General features: G+C 53.1%; 2 protein-coding genes across 8 annotated transcripts; both read left to right on the top strand.

Moving 5' to 3' along the window:
- The first annotated feature begins 1,839 nt into the window (after positions 1-1,839).
- Uqcr11 (ubiquinol-cytochrome c reductase, complex III subunit XI) lies at positions 1,840-6,652 on the top strand. Its single transcript, XM_085843011.1, has 3 exons — positions 1,840-1,995; positions 5,396-5,546; positions 6,494-6,652. Exons 1-2 carry the CDS (start codon positions 1,946-1,948, stop codon positions 5,514-5,516), a joined length of 171 nt encoding a protein of 56 aa, XP_085699137.1. The 5' UTR covers positions 1,840-1,945; the 3' UTR covers positions 5,517-5,546; positions 6,494-6,652.
- Positions 6,653-10,797: 4,145 nt separating this feature from the next.
- On the top strand, positions 10,798-18,030 carry Mbd3 (methyl-CpG binding domain protein 3). Of its 7 annotated transcripts, none has more exons than XR_015048432.1 (7): positions 10,834-11,147; positions 14,733-14,892; positions 15,043-15,264; positions 15,763-15,853; positions 16,511-16,688; positions 17,296-17,477; positions 17,554-18,030. XR_015048432.1 is itself a non-coding variant. In XM_029482868.2 (7 exons), the coding sequence occupies exons 1-6, from the start codon at positions 11,038-11,040 to the stop codon at positions 17,470-17,472; spliced, it is 942 nt and encodes a 313-aa protein (XP_029338728.1). In that variant the 5' UTR covers positions 10,836-11,037; the 3' UTR covers positions 17,473-17,477; positions 17,554-18,030. The 7 variants fall into 7 exon arrangements, 6 of the variants coding, with proteins under 6 accessions (XP_085699131.1, XP_029338730.1, XP_085699130.1 ...); XM_029482868.2 differs by having other exon boundaries at positions 10,836-11,147; positions 17,292-17,477; XM_085843005.1 differs by having other exon boundaries at positions 10,798-11,051; positions 15,127-15,264; positions 17,292-18,030.
- Positions 18,031-19,754: the final 1,724 nt, after the last annotated feature.

Here is a 19,754-nt window from a genome sequence, read left to right as displayed (position 1 = left end):
CCCTGCCTTATCTCTGCTTTAGTGGCAAACAGGCAGGAGAACGCTGGATCAGCCAGACTTCCAGGATTTGGGGATATCGAGAAGCAATTGACCTGTGTTGGGCCCAAGTGGCTGTGAGTCTCTATGTCCCAGAAGGTTCCTTAGGCCATCTCTATGCACACTACTGCCCAGCTGCAAGGCCAAGGAGATGGACTGGGATTGTAGTTCAGTTGGGGTCGCCGAGTGTATATGGATGATGCCCGGGGGTGCATGGCCACCCTCTGACAGCCTCCGTCTCTCTGAGCTAGACTTACAGAAGTGTAGCTACATCTCTACGAAGTTGGGTTCTCAGGCACCTTGCCACTGAGGTCCTCTGCCTTATGGCCTTTTTTTAAGGTTGCACTGTGTGTTTGGCCTGTAGCTTGCCATGTTGGCAAGGCTGGTATTAACTCAGCTCCAGGTTTGTCAGTCTCCTAAGTCCTAAGCATTAAACATGCGGCCACCATACCCAGCTTTGCTTTTTTTTTTTGTTTTTTTTGTTTAAGTGTATGGGATGTTTTGTCTGTATATGTATCTGTGCCCCACGTGTGTGCAGACTCTGATGTCAAAAAAGGGCATCAGATCTCCCAGAAATGGAGCTACAAGGGGCTGAGCGCTGTCATGTGGGTGCTGGAAACCAAACCCAATATTAATGAGCAGGCAGTGCTCCTAGCCATACCTGAGACAGACTTTTGGCTGAACCTGGAGCTAACCAGAGTAGCTCAGCCTTTGGATCTTGTGTCTGTCATCCTATGTTGGGGTTACAAGTGTGGGCCACCACACATGGCTTATGTGGTCCTCATGCTATATGACACACACTTTACCCACTGAACTGTCTCTTCAGCCTGACATCCTTTTGTGTCTACCAGAGGACATGGTCTCCTGAGGGCTATTCCTTCCTTGCTTCACAATCCCAGGGGCATAGAACCCCCAACCTAGTAATAAGGCCCGCCCCTGATGTCACAACTCTGTGGTCTGGTTCTTGGCTAAAGTCAGTGGCATAACTGAACCTACATACATTGGGCCTGTGGGGTCCAGGGTTCTGCAGACACCCATATGCCAGTCGCTGACCATTAGACACACTTCAGAAGTGAAGCTGAAGTAACAAGGGACAGACCTTCTATCCAGGCTCCTTCCGAGGGGTGTGTATCTGAGGACGTACGTGCCCGCCTTCTTTCTGCCAGTCGGGTGCGGTTAGGGGGTTGGCTGAGTAGTTACAATGTGCCTCTTCTGGGAGATCAGGCAAAGCAGGGACTTAAGCAGAGAGGGTAACCAATGAGAGTCAGCCTGTGCGCCAAAGGTGTCCCATTGCAAAAATCCAAGCAAATGGAGGTTAAGAGGGCACTTGCCATTTGACTGGAGTCCCTCAGTGACTCGCCAACAACCTCAAATGCATTCAAAGGTGTGGCCCAACTCGAGCCTTTCCCCTTCAGGGTCTGTGCTCAAGTTCCTCTGGTGGTTTAATGGGACGAACGCTCCTCTAGCGTGCCCAAGGCTCTGGGGTCCAGTCCCAGTACTGCCTGTCTACCCCAGGCTTACACTTTAGGAGGTGGAGGCAGGAGTCTGAGGAATTCACGGCCAGCCCTGAATATAGGAGACCCCCATCTCAAAAACACCTGTGTGTGTATTATTAAAGTTATTATCAGATTAGTACTACGTGGTCAAATTCACACACACTCTCCCCACCCCATCCCCGGTGTTCCAGTGTGCATGGAGATACCGCCGGGATCCACTGCAACCCCAGAACCAGGACGGAAGCGGATCGGTAAAGTCTTTCTCTCCTCCCCGGAAGTAGATGTCAATGTCTTCGGCACCACCCCCGGAAAAGGTGGTGCGATCGCCTTCACGCATGCGCCATACGTGTGCACATGCGTAGTGCTCCAGGGCAGCGGAACGGGGTGACCCTGAGTATTGAGACCCTGCAGCGATGCTGAGCAGGTTTCTAGGCCCGCGCTACCGGGAACTGGCCAGAAACTGGTGAGGAGGTCACCCGCCATTCCACCGTGTGCTCTGGGGACTGGGGAAAGCTGAGGCTGTGACAGGCAGAGTATTGCGGGACACAATGCAGGTGGAAGCTCCGAGGTTAAGCTGCAATCGCCTTCGTTCGGTGTCTGAGGTGCTCCGAGCCTCGGTTTCCCCAGCTTGACGTGGGTAGCCTTGTGCGTCTCTGGGTGGGTACCCTGGACTCCTACGGCTCGGAACTCCGACGTTCAGCCTGGCGACTTGCAGCCTTTGGCTTTGATTTTGCAGTCTTTCGTGTTCTTCGTTTTTTCGTTTAAACAGTGTTTCTGTAACCCCAAGTTGGTCTGGAACTCCCACCAATTATCCTGCCTCACACTTCTTGAACGCTAGAATAGCGGGCACCCACCCTCACCTGAGTGTTTTCTTTGCATGCGTGTCTGTGTACCGTATACGTGCCCAGTATCCAGGTAGGCGAGAAGAGGCAATCGGCTCCCCTGGTACTAGAGCTAGAAATGGTTATGAAGCATGTGTGTGCTGGAAATTGAACCTGGGATCTCTGGGAAAAGGGCCATCTTCTCCGGTTTAATTTTTATTAATAGTTTATTTCCAATTATATGTATATGTGTGAGTTTTTGTGCGTGTAGTACACCGAACCGGTACTACCCGCACAGGTGCCGGAAGTCTCCAGAAGATGGTGCTGCTTCCCCTGGAAGACGTGGGTCTTCTGCAAGAGCAAAGAGCCCTTCCAACCACGAGACCATCTCTCCAGCCCCTACCTCCCCACTTTTTTGATTTTTAATTTTAGTTTGGTTTTTGCCGTTTGCAGTGACAGTGAGACTCAGGCCTTAGACTGTTGTTGAGCTCACACCACCAAATGACACCCTCTACCTCACCCTCTAAATGATTGTCACTCAGGAGTGACAAATCTACCGCTGTGGCTCAGTGGGTAAATGGGTCATCTAGCGTGCATGGGGCTCTGGGTTCTGGTGCCCAGCACTGTACATGATTCTGGCATGGTGGTGCAGGCGCCTGGCACGTAGGAAGTGGAGGTAGGACGCTGAGGGATTTAAGGCCAGCCCTGATATAGGAGACCTCCATTTCAAAAACAAGAAAGTGTGTATATAAGCCGGGCGTGGTGGCGCACACCTTTAACCCAGCACTCGGGAGGCAGAGGCAGGCGGATTTCTGAGTTCAAGGCCAGCCTGGTCTACAGAGTGAGTTCCAGGACAGCCAAGGCTACACAGAGAAACCCTGTCTCGAAAAACCAAAAAAAAAAAAGTGTGTATATTACAAAAGTTATCAAACTAATGCCTGAGGCCCAAAGTCACACTTCCATTGTCTCACTCAATGCCGAGGTCTCAGGGTCCATCCACAGCGCCGCACAGGGGTCGTCACAGCACTGGGGGTGGAGGGGTGGGGTGGAGGCAGGCAAGAGCCAGGAGTTTATGGCCATCCTCTGATACATAGTGAATTCCAGGTCGGGGTAGGGTACATTGAATACATCTCCATGAATGATCAATGAATGAATGAGTACAGCTATATCATGCCTGACCCCTCTGGGTAGGATGGTATTAGTGGCCGCAGCAGAGGGTGGCATGGGTCAGACAGAAGACACCTGCTGGGAGGCCAGGGAGAGGGCTCACCTGTGGGAGATACCGTTTGTGTGTGAGGCTTGGAGGCGATACTCTGGGTGTCTTAGCAGGGGACAGAGGAGCTAAGGTTCTGGCACTGTTGCTCAGTGGCTGGTATCTTGGTGCTCTGTGTAGTTCAGATTCGTGAGCTGTCTACAAACTGTCCACATGGGCCCACTGGGCATAACCAAACAGAGCAGTGGATGAACTGCTCTGGATGTTACCCCCAGTAGCCTGGTCCTGCTGCCCAGGGAAGGGTCTTCTGATGAATTAGCCCCAACTCCCACTCGCCTGAGACTCACTGACATCCAGTCCTCAGAAGCCAAGTGCCAGCTGTCATGGTCACATATGCGGTGTAACAGGAGTTTATAAGCTTACCACAGTATGCTGCCCAGCTTGATAGTGCATGCCTGTAATCCAAAGGCTTGGGAGGCTGAGGCAGGAGGATCACAGGTTCTAGGTGCGCTTAAGTTGCATATTGAGTCTTGTCTCTAAAAACTCTAGGCAAAAAGTAATAATGGCTATGCTGAGAGTCAGGGACTCGGGCGCAGCTTGGCCAAGCTCAGTCAGGCTCAGTTCCCAACCCGTGCCTCAAGCACTCTCCTAGTTTTACTTCATGTAGGTCTCATGGAACCCGGGCAGGCTTCTAACTCTCTCTGTGGCCAGAGATAGCCTTGAACTCATGACCCACTGCACCTGGTTCATGTGCTTGGGATGGAAGCCAGGGCTTCCTGTGTGTCAGGCAAGCTCTCTATCCACTGAGCAACAGCTACAGACTCCCCTGGTTTTTATGTCATGTATGTGTGTGTGTTGTATTTTATATGTCATGTCTGTGTGTTTGTTGGCACCAGTGCCAGTCACAGTGTGTGCATGGAAGTCAGACAGCAGCTTGAAAGTGTGGGTTCCCTACGACCTGAGTTCCACTGACCATGACAGGCTTGGTAGCAGGGGCCTTTTCCCTCTGAGGTGACCTCAAACTCTGAGAGAGTGCTAGGGTTATAGTGTGAGCACTGTGCCTGATGACCATGTTTTTATTTTTCAGGTAGGATCTCAGTCTGTAGCTTGGCTGGTTTTGTCTGTAGTTGTTGTTTTGTTTTGGTTTTTTTTTAAAGATTTATTTATTATATGTAAGTACACTGTAGCTGTCTTCAGACACTCCAGAAGAGGGCACCAGATCTCGTTACGGATGGTTGTGAGCCACCATGTGGTTGCTGGGATTTGAACTCTGGACCTTCGGAAGAGCAGTCGGGTGCTCTTACCCACTGAGCCATCTCACCAGCCCTGTAGTTGTTGTTTTGAGACAGAGTTTCTCTGTGTAGTCCTAGCTGTCTTGAACTCAGACATCCTCCTGCCTCTGCCTCTCAAGTGCTGAGGTTAAAGGTGAGTGCTAGCCTGCCTGGCCTGTGAATCTGGTTTTGAACTCAAAGCAGCCCTCCTGTCTCAGCCTCCCAAGTCTGGTGGTGAGGGTTATGCAGGACCTCCTGCCCTGCAAAGTCGAGGGAACATTGTGAGCCCTTGACTGTCATCAGCATGGGATATGATGGGAGAAGGTTCTCAAAGGCTAAGTTACCAGCAGAGTCTTTTTTTTTTTTTTTTTTTTTGGTTTTTTTCGAGACAGGGTTTCTCTGTATAGCTCTGGCTGTCCTGGAACTCACTTTGTAGACCAGGCTGGCCTCGAACTCAGAAATCCGCCTGCCTCTGCCTCCCGAGTGCTGGGATTAAAGGCGTGCGCCACCACGCCCGGCTCACCAGCAGAGTCTTAAAGCCTCACTCTTTCCTACCAGGATTCCCACAGCCGGCATGTGGGGCACTGTGGGTGCCGTGGGACTGGTGTGGGCCACGGACTGGCGGCTGATCCTGGACTGGGTGCCTTACATCAACGGCAAGTTTAAGAAGGACGATTAGGCAGCCCCTCCCCCACCACAGGCCTTGATGGTGAGTCTGAGTGTTGGCCCGACTTCTATGGATTGGGGGTTCTGGGGTGGCCTGGACCTTGAGTAGGAATTCCTTTTGTCCCTTGCCACAGGTCTCTTGGGATACATTGCATGCTAAGGGCATGCAACACTGTGTCCCCATCAAACCACACCAAACTGGCTATTTTGCTAATGTTGGTAGCTTGTTGCCCAGAGTATAGTCCTATTTAGACCACCTGACTTGTGTATATGTGTGTATGTGCAAGTATGTATGTGCACATGCACACATAGGGAGGCCAGAGACCGAGATGGGAGCCTTCCTCTATCTCTACTATCTATCACCTTTAATCAAGGTCTCTCACTGAACCAGAAATATGCCACTTTGGCTTGGTCCTGGCTAGCCAGTACCTTCCCAGGGTCTGCCTGTCTCTTGCTGCCTTGTCCCCAAAGTGCTGGGACTATAGGTATATATAGCCATGCTTGGCTTTGATGTAGTACTGGAGATTTGAACTCAGTTCCTGGTCCTTTCACAGCAGGCTCTTACTGGCCATCTCTCTAGCTTGTCCACTTTGTGTTTTAAGGTTCATGTTTGTGTGTGTCTTTGGGGGCTGTACCTGCAGTGCTCACAGAGGCCACATGGGGGCATCTGACCTGAAGTCTGGTGGTTATGAGCTGCTGTGTGTAGTTGCTGGGAACTGGAGCCAGGTCACCTCTCCAGATCCATCCATACAGTCTCTTGCTGAACCTGGAGGTCCTGGATTGGGTAGACTAGCCAGTGAGCCTCCTGACTTTTTGCATGTCTGCTGTGGGGTGGATGGAACTCATTTCCTACCTACCCTCTCACTCCAGCTTATAGACAAGGGCTTTGTAGTGTGACACTGCTGGCATCACTCCCAGAGCTCAGAGGCCCTGGGCTGCCCGAGCTCGTTCAGTGTGCTTAGCTTACTCACCCTTTGTCCCCTCCCCCAGGTACCATGTGCTGAGGCCTCAGACACAGTGTAGTCCTGTGGAGGACACCGAGGAAGCCGGACACTGGAGAGGTCTGCACCACTCAGGGAGCTTCCGCGCTGACAGACACTAGGGCTGCCTTGATGGGTGCAGCATTAAACTTTGTTCTTACGCCTTGGACGCCTGGCTCCTTCCTCCTCATCTTCCTCAAGGCTTTCCGAGCTCAAGGGAAATGCTGTCTCAGCCCCCAGCACTTGCATGTCTGGGAGAGTCTTTAATGGCAAGCAGAAACCCTTCCTACATTCAAGTGTTTTCTGGGTGGAAACTGCACATTGTGTTCTCTCAGCTCTCATTCCCAGCTTTAATGCTTTTAAATTAGTATTCACGGCCCCTATTGGCCACCATACCCAGCTAGAGCAGGGCTACTTCCTTCCTGGTTTTGTTTGTTTCTAAGACAAGGTCTTATATAGCCCAGGCTGGCCTTACACTCACTATATAGCTAAGTCTGACCTTAGACTTCTCATCCTCCTGCCCCCGTCTCTCAAGTGCTAGGGTTGCAGCTATCTACTGCCATGCCTGGTGTTAATGGAGCCGAGGATGGCCCCTGGGCATTCTTGTATGCTAAGTAAGAGCTGTGCCAGATGAGCCACAGCCACAGCCTTTTGGTAAAACTGCTGTCACCAACCCAGAACATACATCTCAGTGCTTCATAACCCAATACGGTCAGATTTCCAGACAGTGTGCACTAAGTGATTTCTTGTCTTAAGAAATCCTGCGCAGCCGGGCGTGGTGGCGCACGCCTTTAATCCCAGCACTTGGGAGGCAGAGGCAGGTGGATTTCTGAGTTTGAGGCCAGCCTGGTCTATAGAGTTGAGTTCCAGGACAGCCAGGGCTACACAGAGAAAACCAGTCTTGAAAAAAACAAAACAAAAACAAAAACAAAACAAACAAACAAAAAAAAACCCTGCATACTTCTCTTCCCAGCGCTCTGGGTGTCAAGAAGACCAAGAGCTCCATCCAGGTCACCAGCCTAGGCTACTGAAGACCTGGTGTCAAAACAAAAACAGTAACAACACAGCAGAGCTTAGAGAGCCGGGCGTGGTGGCGCACGCCTTTAATCCCAGCACTCGGGAGGCAGAGGCAGGTGGATTTCTGAGTTCAAGGCCAGCCTAGTCTACAGCCAGGGCTATACAGAGAAACCCTGTTTTGAAAAACCAAAAAAAAAAAAAGAGGTTAGAGATATTTCATATTTCAAGGGTTATGAACTCTTGTTCTTTCAAGGACCCAGGTTCGATTCCTGACACTTAAGTGTCTCCAGTCAGTCCCATATCCTCTTGTGGCCTTCATGGGCATCAGGCACACATGATGAACAGACAGACATATAAGCTGTCTCTTTACATAAGCATAACTCTTTACAGAACAAAACAAAGCCCCTAGGCCTGGGGTGCAAGCCTGACATTCCAGCTCCTCAAGATGCTGAAGTGGGAGAAAGTGAAGTGAGGGCTGCTGGAGCCACTTAGTGAGTGGAGCCTGTGACTTGAGGGTGGACAACCCTGTCTTCATACTTGGAAGGCTGAGGCAGGGTCAGGAGTGGGATAGCCTGGGACACGCACAGCTGAGTACAACTCTTGCCATCTAGCTGATTAGGGTTTCCACTGCTGTGAAGAGACACCATGACCAAGGCAACTCTTAAAAGGACAACATTTAATTGGAGCTGGCTTACAGGTTCAGAGGTTCAATCCATTATCATCAAGGTCACATGGCAGCATCCAGGCAGTTGTGGTGCCCGAGAAGGAGCTGAGAGTTCTACATCTTGATCAGAAGTCAGCTTGGAGAAGACTGATTTCCAGGCAGCTAGGTTGAGGGTCTCTCAAAGCCCACCCCTCCAGTGACACTCTCCAACAAGGCCACAGTTCCTAATAGTGCCACTCCTTGGACCAACCATATTTAAACCACCACACCATCATACCTGAGCGCAAGCTCTGACCTATTCACACAGCAAGATTAACTCAGGGAAGTTGTCAAGATCAGAAACGGCTAGGGATGGAGCTCCTTTAGGGTGTACAAGGCTCTTGGTCCATCTCCAGCGCCTCATAACTGTCACCCCAGCTACATAGCAAGGTTCAGGACACCCCGGGCCACTTAAAACCCCTTATTGGTTTAAAAATAAAAAAGATGGAGGGAGAAAGACAGTTGAGTAACCAGCTTGGCAAACATACATGAGATCATGAACTCCTTCCCGGAGGCTGCTTGTCGGAGACCTCCCTTCCTGCCATCCTAGATAAAGCAGTGAGCTACTAGCTGAGAGAGACCCTGGCTGGGGAAGTTACACGGTTCTGGATGGTAAGAGGCACAGGTTTTTAAAACTCAAAGATAGAGAAATGAGAACCCCAGTGTCAATTTTCTGCTGCCATTCTCATGTGCAAAAATCTGTCAGACACCAAGCCTGGCATGCCAGTGGCTGGCTTAATCCCAGCACCTGGGAAGCAGGGGGCAGAAGGATCTCTATGAGTTCAAGGCCAGGGAAAGCTACAAAGTCAGACTCTGTCTGACTCAAAAATACAAAACACTAATCCCAGCCTCCGTGTCTCCCTGACCTTCTTCACTGTGATCTGATCTCTCCTCCTGATCTGGGGACCCAAATCCTAGCTCATAAAATACAGTTCCTGAGCTCCAAAAATTGCAGGCAAGACAAAGATCTTTAAATGTGTTGTGATTTCACCTCATGATCCCTTGGCAGCTCTCCTTGTCAGGAAGGGTCCCCTTTCAAAGAGAGGTCTTCCAGGTACTGTATAATGGGAGCCTGGGTGAGAAGGTAGTTGGCCTTCAGGCATGTTCCCTGGCTAAGTCTGGCTGGGCCTGAATGGCAAAGCAGCCGACGGTACCAAGCAGGAGTAAGTGACCCCCAGCTCCATCCTCAGGGCTGCGGTAGACAAGGGGCGATGGTGAGAGTGACTCCATTCACTAACTTAGAAACGCTGATACCAATTTTTGGTTTTGTTCTTCCTTCTGATGCTGGATCTAGTAAACTCCAGGCTGGTCTTGAAGTGATTGATCCTCCTTCCTCTACCTCCACTATCCCAGTGCTGAGATGGCAAGCACGTGCCACTATTCCTGGCCTGGTTTTAGGGTATTGCTGTGCAGCCCAGGCTGGCCAGGAATATTCTAACTAGGTTCGTGAGCCATCAAACTCAGGATAGGGTGCAGCCTAACGACAGAAAGCCTACCACGTATAAGGTTCTGCTTTCTATTTTCAGTACTGCTGCAAAGAACAAACTTCTTTAATAGTCCTGGGTGAAGCTGGGAGTGGTGGTGCACTTCTGTCCTCGCAGTAGTGTAATAGAGGCTGAGGCTGGAACAGCCCAGAACGAAACGCAGAGGGAAGCAGGACTGCGTCGAAGGCCCCGAGTTGTATTCGTTCTTTTTCACAAAGCCCAGGCGGGTCCCTGACAAACGCACACTGCGCAGGTGCAGCCGAGCGCGACCCCAGGACCAGGACAGCAGCTCGGCCGAAACTGCTCTAGCTTGGTACAGACCAGGTTCAGCACACACTGTGCTTCCGGAGTCTAGAGCGCAAACGCAATGGATGTCCCACCCCGGCCACGCTGATTGGCTGTCCTTGTCTCAAAGCGGATTTATATGAGAAGCTAGGCACAGAACCAGGTTCTGAGCGCTGATTGGTCTCCATGCCCTGTGGGCGTCTCCCTCAAGGCGGGACGTAGCCAACTGTGCTTTTTTTTTTTTTTTTTTTTTCATTTTTTTTTATTACATATTTTCCTCAATTACATTTCCAATACTATCCCAAAAGTCCCCCATAGCGCCCCCCACTTCCCTACCCACCCATTCCCATTCTTTTGGCCCTGGCATTCCCCTATATTGGGGCATATAAAGTTTGCAAGTCCAATGGGCCTCTCTTTCCATTGATGGCCGACTAGGCCATCTTTCGATACATATGCAGCTAGAGACAAGAGCTCCAGGGTTCTGGTTAGTACATTATGTTGTTCCAACAATAGGGTTGCAGATCCCTTTAGCTCCTTGGGTACTTTCTCTAGCTTCTCCATTGGGAGCCCTGTGATACATCCAATAGCTGACTGTGAACATCCACTCCTGTGTTTGCTGGGCCCCGGCATCATCTCACCCAACTGTGCTTTTTAAGCCGAGGAGCCGAAGTGATCTGATTGGCCTCACAGCCTTGGGGCGGGTCTTGCAAGCAAGCGAAGGCTGGGTCGGGGCCGCGGCTGCGCAGAAAGTCCGGACGGCAGTCAGACAGGTCCTGCGAGCGCGGAGGGGCGGGGCCGACTCCACGCCTGCGCAGACGAGCCCCACGCGCGGGCGGGTGGGCGGAGCGGCCCCCCTAGCGGGGGCTGTGAAGCGCGGGGAGGGGGCCGAGCGGGTGGCGAAGCCGGCGCGCGCCCGGTTGGGGGCGGAGGGCGGAGGCCCGTGGGACAGAACAGCTGCGGCGAGTGGCGGCGGCGGAGGGAGCCGAGTCGGCGACGAGCCTGGGGGTCGCGACTTGCAGAAGCGGCGGCGGCATCGGCCACGGCGGGCGGAGAAGCCGGGGCGCAATGGAGCGGAAGAGGTGGGAGTGCCCGGCGCTCCCGCAGGGCTGGGAAAGGGAAGAAGTGCCCAGGAGGTCGGGGCTGTCGGCCGGCCACAGGGATGTCTTTTACTATAGGTGAATGAGCGCGCCTGCCGCGCAGGGCCCCAACGGGCGCCTCCCAGCGGCCTCTGCGGCGGCCTGGGCGCCCCGACTGCGGGCCGCGGTCTGGGCCGGGCGACGTGCGTCCGAGCGTGCGTCCTACGTGCCAGCTCTGGTCAGTGCGCACGCGCCGGTCTTGGCTCGCCTCAGCGCGCATGCGTTAAACCCAGCGCCTTGCCTTTTGGTGATCCGCGCCACCCAGCGCCACTGTCAGCGCGCGTGCGCCACGCTGGGCTCTCGCTAGCCCAGTACGCGTGCGCGCCGCCTGCAGCTGAGGCTGCAGCCTCGTGGCTTTTAGCCCGCCTGTGGCGCGGGCTTTTGTCCTCCACGGAATCGGGGACCGTGCGCGCTGTGCGAGGGGCGCCCGGGCCTTGACCAGACGCCGCTGGGAAGCGGGGTGGGAGGGGGCTGGGCTGACCCTTTGACCCTCGCGGGGACTTTATCATGGTTTCGGGAAGCAAGGGAACTGCCCCAGGTGGCCTGATCCCCTCACCTGCATAAATTTGGGCTTGGCTTCTTGTTCAGCAAAATGTCCCCCATTTTTTGGCTTTTCCAAAGCCCTTGCTCTTCTTGAGCCGTGGCCCCAAATGTAACATCACAGTGGCTTCTGACTTCTGTGAATGTGGTTTTTGTGTGCAAGACTTTTTTATGAATAAGTCTGCTCTTTAAAAAAATATTTTAAAATTTTTATTTATTTAATGCGTGAGTGCTCTGCTGCATATATGCCTGCTTGAAGAGAGAGCATCAGATCCCCCCATAGAAGGTTGTGAGCCACCATGTGGTTGCTAGGAATTGAACTCATGACCTCCTAGCCGCTGAGCCAACTCTCCAGCTTTTTTTTTTTTTTTTTTGAGGCAGCATCTACATAGACCATATTTGCAACCCCTTAATCAGGGCAGTGAAAGCTGTCTATCTGAATTATAGCCAGGCAACCTACACCTGCTGTTCATCTTCCCCAGTTCTATCCCCAGTGGTGTGAATAGAATCCTGGGCCGCATGCATGCTGCCCTACGACCGGAGCATATACCTTTTTAGCTGATTGTAGTTGTCCCTACTTCACTGCACCCGGGATTGGGTGGTGCATTATGAATTGAACTGCCTGGCCCTTTGGTCTTATGGAGTCGTGGATTTGGGCAGTAAGGTTGGAAGCCAGGACTAACTCTGGTTCCTTTCAGGCTGCAAAGAGGGATGGGGTTGTTGCTTCTAATAGGTCTGCAGTAGGTAGGGTTTTCCCCAGTAGGGCTACATGCAAATGGTGCCCTGTGTGCATGGGACTTCCTCCCCTTCTCCCTTACTTGCGATGGGGCCAACACCTCTGAGAGATGATCCAAAGACACCTTGTCCCCAAGCTGTACCTGTCCCACTTGTCTCATCCCCCACAGCTGCTAGCTCACATTCATGCCCCAGAATAGCTACCAGTGCTTTCCAACGCATTTGTGTAGACAGTCTCTTCCTCACGGACTCCTCCCACACACCTTGGAAACACTTAGGGCTGGAGAGCTAGGATGTCAGCCCTGGGTGTACTGTGGGCCTATCCCTGGATGAGGGCAGCTCAAGCTGTCCCACTCAGCAAGCTGTTGGGCACACTCCTGTGTGCACACAGACCTACAGAGCCGAGCTCCTTAGGCCCTGCACAGAAGTGCTGTCCCCACCCCAGCAGCCAACAGCCTTGCGGCTTGGGTTGGTTTTACCTTTTTATTGGTCTTGCTGTGTAGCCCAGGCTGGCCTGGAACTTGTGGCTCCTCCTTCCTCAGCTTTTGCTGCAAAAAGGACATATGCCATTGTTCCTGTTTAATAGGGTTTTGTTAGGGTGATCAACCTGCATGCCAGAGTCACTTGTTAGGAGGTGGAGGGGTTTTACCGTGTTCCAACAGATGGAGGCCCTGTCAGATTGGATTTTAGAATATTTATCTTTTAAAAGGAGGCCCAGGGGCTCTGGCTGGGGCTTAGTAAGTAGAGCTCGGGCCTAGCGCTCAGCCCAGTCCCAGCCACATGAACCAGGTTTCCCTGTGCCTGTCACCAGAGCATTGAGTCGGTGGGGACAGGATGACCAGGAATTCGGTCATCCTCAGCTACAGTTTGAGACCAGCCTGATTAACAAAAGATGGTTGGGGGAGGGGGGACCTTTGCCTTCACTGCCGCATGCTCTCCCCACTCCCTGAGCAGCTGCCAGTCTCAGTCAGGTGTCCAGTAGGGGTCCATGCGGAAGCTTGGGACAGCATGTGGGCTCGGGGCCCTGGAAGGCAGTGTGGGCTGCAGTGCCTCATCCTAGTGCCCCATCTCAGCTGTTGAGGAGAGCAGGGAGCAGACTTCTGGGCCGCAGACCAGCAACACCCCAAGCCTTGGCCAGCTGTTTTTTGTTTATTTGGTTTGGTTTGTTTTTTTTTTTTGTTGAGATAGGGTTTCTCTGTTTAGCCCTGGCTGTCCTGGAACTCACTCTTTAGACCAGGCTGGCCTCGAACTCAGAAATCCGCCTGCCTCTGCCTCCCGAGTGATTAAACAACTGCCCAGCTGGCCAGCTGTTTTCTATGTGATTCTCACATTAGGGAATCTGAGGCACCTGGGACATGCACTGCCCATATCTCCCCACCTCTGAGCAGCTGCCAGTCCCAGTCGTGGGTCCAGGTGGTTCCAACTCTAACCACTAATGCCAGGACATTTCACCTCAGCCCCCTCAAATCTACTTCATGTTCTGGGGCGTTCCCTATCCATGCAGTCCCACACATAACGTGGCCTTTTACACCTCGCTGAATTTCTGAGTATCTTCAAGGTCTCTTGAGTTTTAATATATCAGAGCCTTTCTCCTTTTCCTGGTTGAGTAATACTCCATGACAGGGCAGAACTCCTTACTGGCCATCTGGGACCACACAGGCTGCCCCCATTTTTTGGGTCTGAATGTTCAGCATAGGGTGGTGTGATCCAGTTTTCAGATGGCCTAGAATGTGGCTGGAGCTGCTTGAGGAGTTATCAGACCTATGCCACCTCCCATGCATCGACTCCTGAGACTCCCCATAGCCTATAAGTAGAACATGTTTGTACTCACATGCCTTCCCACACTTGGGAGGTTATGGTAACATTGACTATGACAAGTTGAAGGCTAGCCTGAAGTACATGAACCATGGTCTCACTCAGTTGATAAGTGCTGTCAGGCAGGCAGCCGTGAAGCTTTGAGTCCTACCTCTAGCAACACTTGGTGGTGGCCATGCAGGAGCTTGAAGGAAGATGGGCAATTCTTGGCTAGTGAATTTTGAGACCAGTGTGGGATAACATGAAATGTGTCCTCCAAACTAAATAGATGCAGCCCTATAGCCCAACAGATAAGTGATCCCTGGAAAGCACGAACTGGTTTCTGGCCCAGGTAGCCGAGAGGTACAGGCCCCCATCCCTCATAGGGCCTCCTTAGGCTTCCCAGATGAACTGTAGCCACCTAGCTCAAGGCTTGGCTGCTAGGGCTGCTCTTCCCACTTGCCTTCCTAATGACCTGGTGAAAACAGGCATGGAGAACAGTGGTGGTGGGTAGGAGATGGGTCCTGCTCGGGCTGACCAACCTCCCGTCCGCAGCCCCAGCGGGAAGAAGTTCCGCAGCAAGCCACAACTGGCACGTTACCTGGGCGGATCCATGGACCTCAGTACCTTCGACTTCCGCACCGGAAAGATGTTGATGAACAAGATGAATAAGAGCCGCCAGCGTGTGCGCTATGATTCTTCCAACCAGGTCAAGGTGAGGGTGATGATGTCAGGGTAGGGGCGGGCCCTCTGGGTTAGCATCTATCGCCATCGAGTCAGTACTTCTGCTGGCAGAAGCATGGCGCGCATTTGGTTTGGTGGGTGGGAGATCTCCGTGCCTGATCGCCCACCCGCCACCATTCAGGCTCTGGCTAAGCACCTCCCTGGCCCCTCCAACCCTCCATGGACCCCGGTCGGAGCGGCCCGCTGCAGAGTCTTCTCCCCCCAGGGCAAGCCTGACCTGAACACTGCGCTGCCTGTACGGCAGACTGCGTCCATCTTCAAGCAACCGGTGACCAAGATCACCAACCACCCCAGCAACAAGGTCAAGAGCGACCCGCAGAAGGCAGTGGATCAGCCGAGGCAGGTGAGCCCCTGGGCAGTTTCCAGGTGTCAAAGAGGCCTCATCTTCATACTAAATCTCACGATTTAAGGGTGGAAGAAACCATTGCCTTGCATAGCATAGACCAGTGTTGTCCCGGTGCTACATCCCTACAAAGATTAAAATATATATCTTTTCTTGTGAAGAATTTACTTTTAGAAAATAGAGGGCCCTGCACTTACCTCTGAGGCAGGAGAGTCATGAATTGCAGATTTTAACCTCTGCTTTTTGTTTTGTTTTTTGTTTTAATTTATTTTTTTATTAGGTACTTTCCTCGTTTACATTTTCAATGCTATCCCAAAAGTCCCCCATACCCACCCCCCCTTGTTTTGTTTTTTAAATCAACAAAACTCCCGCTTTTTTGTTTTTCTGACATACTTGTAAACATCCTCTGGACCCTGGGGGCTGTTGCTGGGTGGGAGGGGTCACAGGGCAGGGCCCCTACACCTTCCCTTCCTGTGACCTTGCACTTCTGCCCTACAGCTTTTCTGGGAGAAGAAGCTGAGTGGATTGAGTGCCTTTGACATTGCAGAAGAACTGGTCAGGACCATGGATTTGCCCAAGGGCCTGCAGGGTGAGCAGGGGTGCGTGGTGGCTGCCTCTGGATTTGGTAAAGTGGGTGGATGCCCTGACTGGGGCCTCTCTTTTAAAAAGTGTGCTTATGCCGGGCGTGGTGGCGCACGCCTTTAATCCCAGCACTCGGGAGGCAGAGGCAGGCGGATTTCTGAGTTCGAGGCCAGCCTGGTCTACAAAGTGAGCTCCAGGACAGCCAGGGCTATACAGAGAAACCCTGTCTCGTAAAAACCCAAAAAAAAAAAAAAAAAAAAAAGTGTGCTTATGTGTGCGTGTGCGTATGTGTGCGTGTGTGTGCGCTCAAATCACTGCAGTGCACCAGTGTGAGTTTATTTTTACCCTGTGCATACAGGTGCCAGTAGAGGCCAGGGGTAACAAGTACCCTGCAAGTAGACTTACAGGGAGTTGTGAGCCCTCTGGCCTGGTTCTGGAAAGCACTTCCAGGTCCTGTAGTAGGATGTATGGCACTAGTGACCATTCTCATGCTAGTTGTCTCCACAGTTACAAGCTTGTGCCACCATGCCAGGCACAGGTGGGTCTCTGGATTGGCTCCTTATCTTCTGGCTGACGAAGACTTGCCTGGGATGGGGTCATAACTTCCAGGTAGAGCCCTAGGCCCGAGGGTTCCTCTGACCCTGCCCACTCTCATACTCCACAGGAGTGGGCCCCGGCTGTACAGATGAGACGCTGCTGTCAGCCATTGCGAGTGCTCTACACACCAGCACCCTGCCCATTACAGGCCAGCTCTCAGCAGCCGTGGAGAAGAACCCCGGTGTGTGGCTGAACACTGCGCAGCCACTGTGCAAAGCCTTCATGGTGACAGATGACGACATCAGGTAACTGGCAGCTCTGCCCCCACCCCAATATCTCCACAGTTAGCACAAGAATGTAGGGCATGCCAGCAACTACCCGGCCCCTCAGGAGTGGTCTGTGAGTGAAGGCAATTTAGATGCCGGATAGGCACGCGTGGAAATGCTGGGGTGGGGAAATAGCAGTGAGAAAGCATGGCTTCCACAGGCCTGGGGGAGCTTCACACAGAGCAGAAGCTGGGCGGGGCCAAACTGAATGAGTGGCAGCCCTCAGGAGGAGGGGGATGGTGGACCAGGAAGAAGGCAGCTAAAACTACCTCTGAGCTGCAGTCTGGACCCTCCGGGCTAGCCTGGGTTTCCCTTGTCAGACTTGGTGATCAGGCCAGATGGGGACAGAACAGGACCCAGAATTAGGTTCTAGATGCACGGTGGAGGCTCTCCTTGCTATGTGTGCACGGCCCGTAGCTGGTCTTACTCTGCCTTCCCATAGCTTGCATGTAAAAAGTCAGAATGTAAGGAGACCATGGTCACCCAAGGTGACAGAGAAGCTGTATGGAGTTTCTGAAAGGGGCTGTGGTGACGCGCTTGTGGACTGGTCCCTGTGTGCCCTGTCAGAGTGTGTTCTCCTAGGAAGCAGGAGGAGCTGGTACAGCAGGTGCGGAAGCGCCTGGAGGAGGCACTGATGGCCGACATGCTAGCTCATGTGGAGGAGCTCGCCCGCGACGGGGAGGCACCACTGGACAAGGCCTGTGCAGAGGAGGAAGAGGAGGAGGAAGAAGAGGAGGAAGAGCCGGAGCCAGAGCGTGTGTAGCACAGGTGCTGCAGGCCAGGGTGGGATGTCAGCCCATCCCCTAGCCGGGCTGCTAACAGCTTCCCTTCCTGCCTGTCGCAGGTGCCCTGCCCAAGTCTGGGCTGCAGACTGCCTTCAGCCTTGCCTGGACCAGGTGGGGGCCAGGCCTGTAGGAGGCAGCCGTCCACCTTCCCAAGGCCGCCTGCTTCCAGGTCTCAGTGCAGGGAGCCCCTGTGGACCTTGAACTCACTTGTCCCTGCGCTGCCTGGCAGGAAGTCCCACACTGAAAGCTGATGAGCAGTGACCCAACTGAGAGGCCACCTGGACACAATCACCTCCCTGCCTCCTTATCATAGGACAAGGCCCTGCTTGGCACCAAGGAGCTGGGAGCCGTGTTGGGTGCTGGAGGAAGTTTCTGGAAACACATCTGGCTATGCCCACCTTGTGTCCCTAAGGCCATTACAGGCCAGGGTCTGGACTGCTCCTGCCCACAGGGCTGCCCAGCCTCCCCACACTGAGGGTCAGCAGCCCACCAGGAAGTTACTTTCCTTCAATAAACTGATGGTAGGAACTTGTGAACTCTGACTTGTCACTGTGTGCCACAGCTCTGAGGGTGCCTGTTGCCCAGGCCCATGGAAACCTGCTTTGGGCCTCAGTGTCCTTGTGTGGCAGGGACACAGGCTCCAACTTTGAGAGAGCAGTTGGCAGCCTCTCTGTGCTTGGTGCCTAGATCTTGGACACCTGAACTGTACCCCTGCAGTCGGAGTCTCCAAGAAACTGACGGGTGAGCTGGGGTGTGTAGCCCAGTGAGCGAGTCAGTCTGTGGATACAGCCCAGTGGCTGAGCTTGGCCACCCTACCTCAGATCAGGGTCTTGTTCCCCAGCCTAGACAGCACTCAGGGCTGGAGTGGTGTCTCTTGTCCTTATCCCACAAGGACCACCCAGCCACCCTGTCACATGGACTTATATGGGGGCAGCCTCCTGCAGTGAAGGTTCTGGGTTCTCATTAGAGGCCAACCATAGTAACCTGAACCACCCTCTCCAGAGGACCCAGTTTGTTCGTTTCTCTAGCATAGGTAGGGACTGAGGACCCTAGCATCTGTGGGCTGGAAGATAAAAGTTGTCATACAGGAGGCTCCTCCTGTTATAGGCCACCAACCTGTGACAGGCACACAGGTCTGAGATGCCACCACCATAGAAGGAGCTCCCATCCCTGTTCTCTGTCCCTGTCCCACTGAGGGTGGCCTTCAGATAGGGCCTTCCACAAGCCCTATCCAGCGTAAGCAGCCCACGGTCAGGCTCTTAGGTCAGGGGGCCCCTGCAGTGGATACTGGGCAGGCTGGGAGTCCCCAGGTTCCACGAGGGCAGTGCTGGCTCCCTGCTGCTGGGCCTTGTACTCTAATCTGCAACATGCCAATTGAGGACACCTGAGTCTGATGACAATGTAGGGCAAGGCCACCTAGCTTTCCCTGGTGACAGTGATGTTCCTCTGCACCTCCAACCCTTTCATCTTTTTAAAATCTGTCACATCTGTCATCCAGGTCACCCAGCAACCCCATAGCCCGCCTGCTGTCCTAACAGCCACCACAAACTTGCTCAGCCCAATCCCCCACCCCCGGGGCCATGTTTCTGTCCAGCCAGTGTGACAAAGGATGGTGGCACCAGAGGTAAAGCTTACCTGCACAGGGTCATCCATAAGCCAGCATGCCCCAGACAAGCTCACAGTGGGACTCTGTAACAGGAAACTCCAAACCTGGAGACAGCAGGAAACAACCTCAAGGACAGGCGTCAGGAGGACAGGGCCTCCTTTGGGATGATGGGAAATTCTGGGACTCTATGGAGGAGGCTCATGATTGTGTCACTGGGGCTGGAACCCAGGCCACTGTGCTGCCACCAAGACTCGACCCTGGAGATGGACTCCTGCATGGATTCACTTCCAAATGAATCAAAGGACTGCACACTTAGCTTTATTGTCATTAAGGGAAACTTGTACCAAGGCTCAGTAAGATGACCCAGGCCACCTTCCCTTCCATAACGGGGCTGCAAACTGCCTCCTCATCTCTCTGTAGCTGTCCACATCTTTAATTCCATAGCGTTGGAGTAAAGGTCTGAGGGCAGGGTCCAGGGGGTCAGGTGCCGCTGGCAGACTTGGAAGCAAGTACCTGTCCGTGCTTTCAGGTACCTGAGGTGTGTGTGCACCCCGTGTGAGCAGCACGTACAAAAGCTGCAAGGGCTTAGAACCCTAGGACTAGGGTTACAGACAGTTGTGAGCCACCATGTGGGTGTTGGGAAGTGAACCTGAG

This window comes from Mus caroli, unplaced genomic scaffold (genome assembly GCF_978045245.1).
Source record: "Mus caroli unplaced genomic scaffold, Mus_caroli_1 scaffold_9, whole genome shotgun sequence".
NCBI lineage: Eukaryota > Metazoa > Chordata > Mammalia > Rodentia > Muridae > Mus > Mus caroli.
Note: the sequence above shows the minus strand (reverse complement) of the source record. Positions and strands in the feature narration are given on the sequence as shown.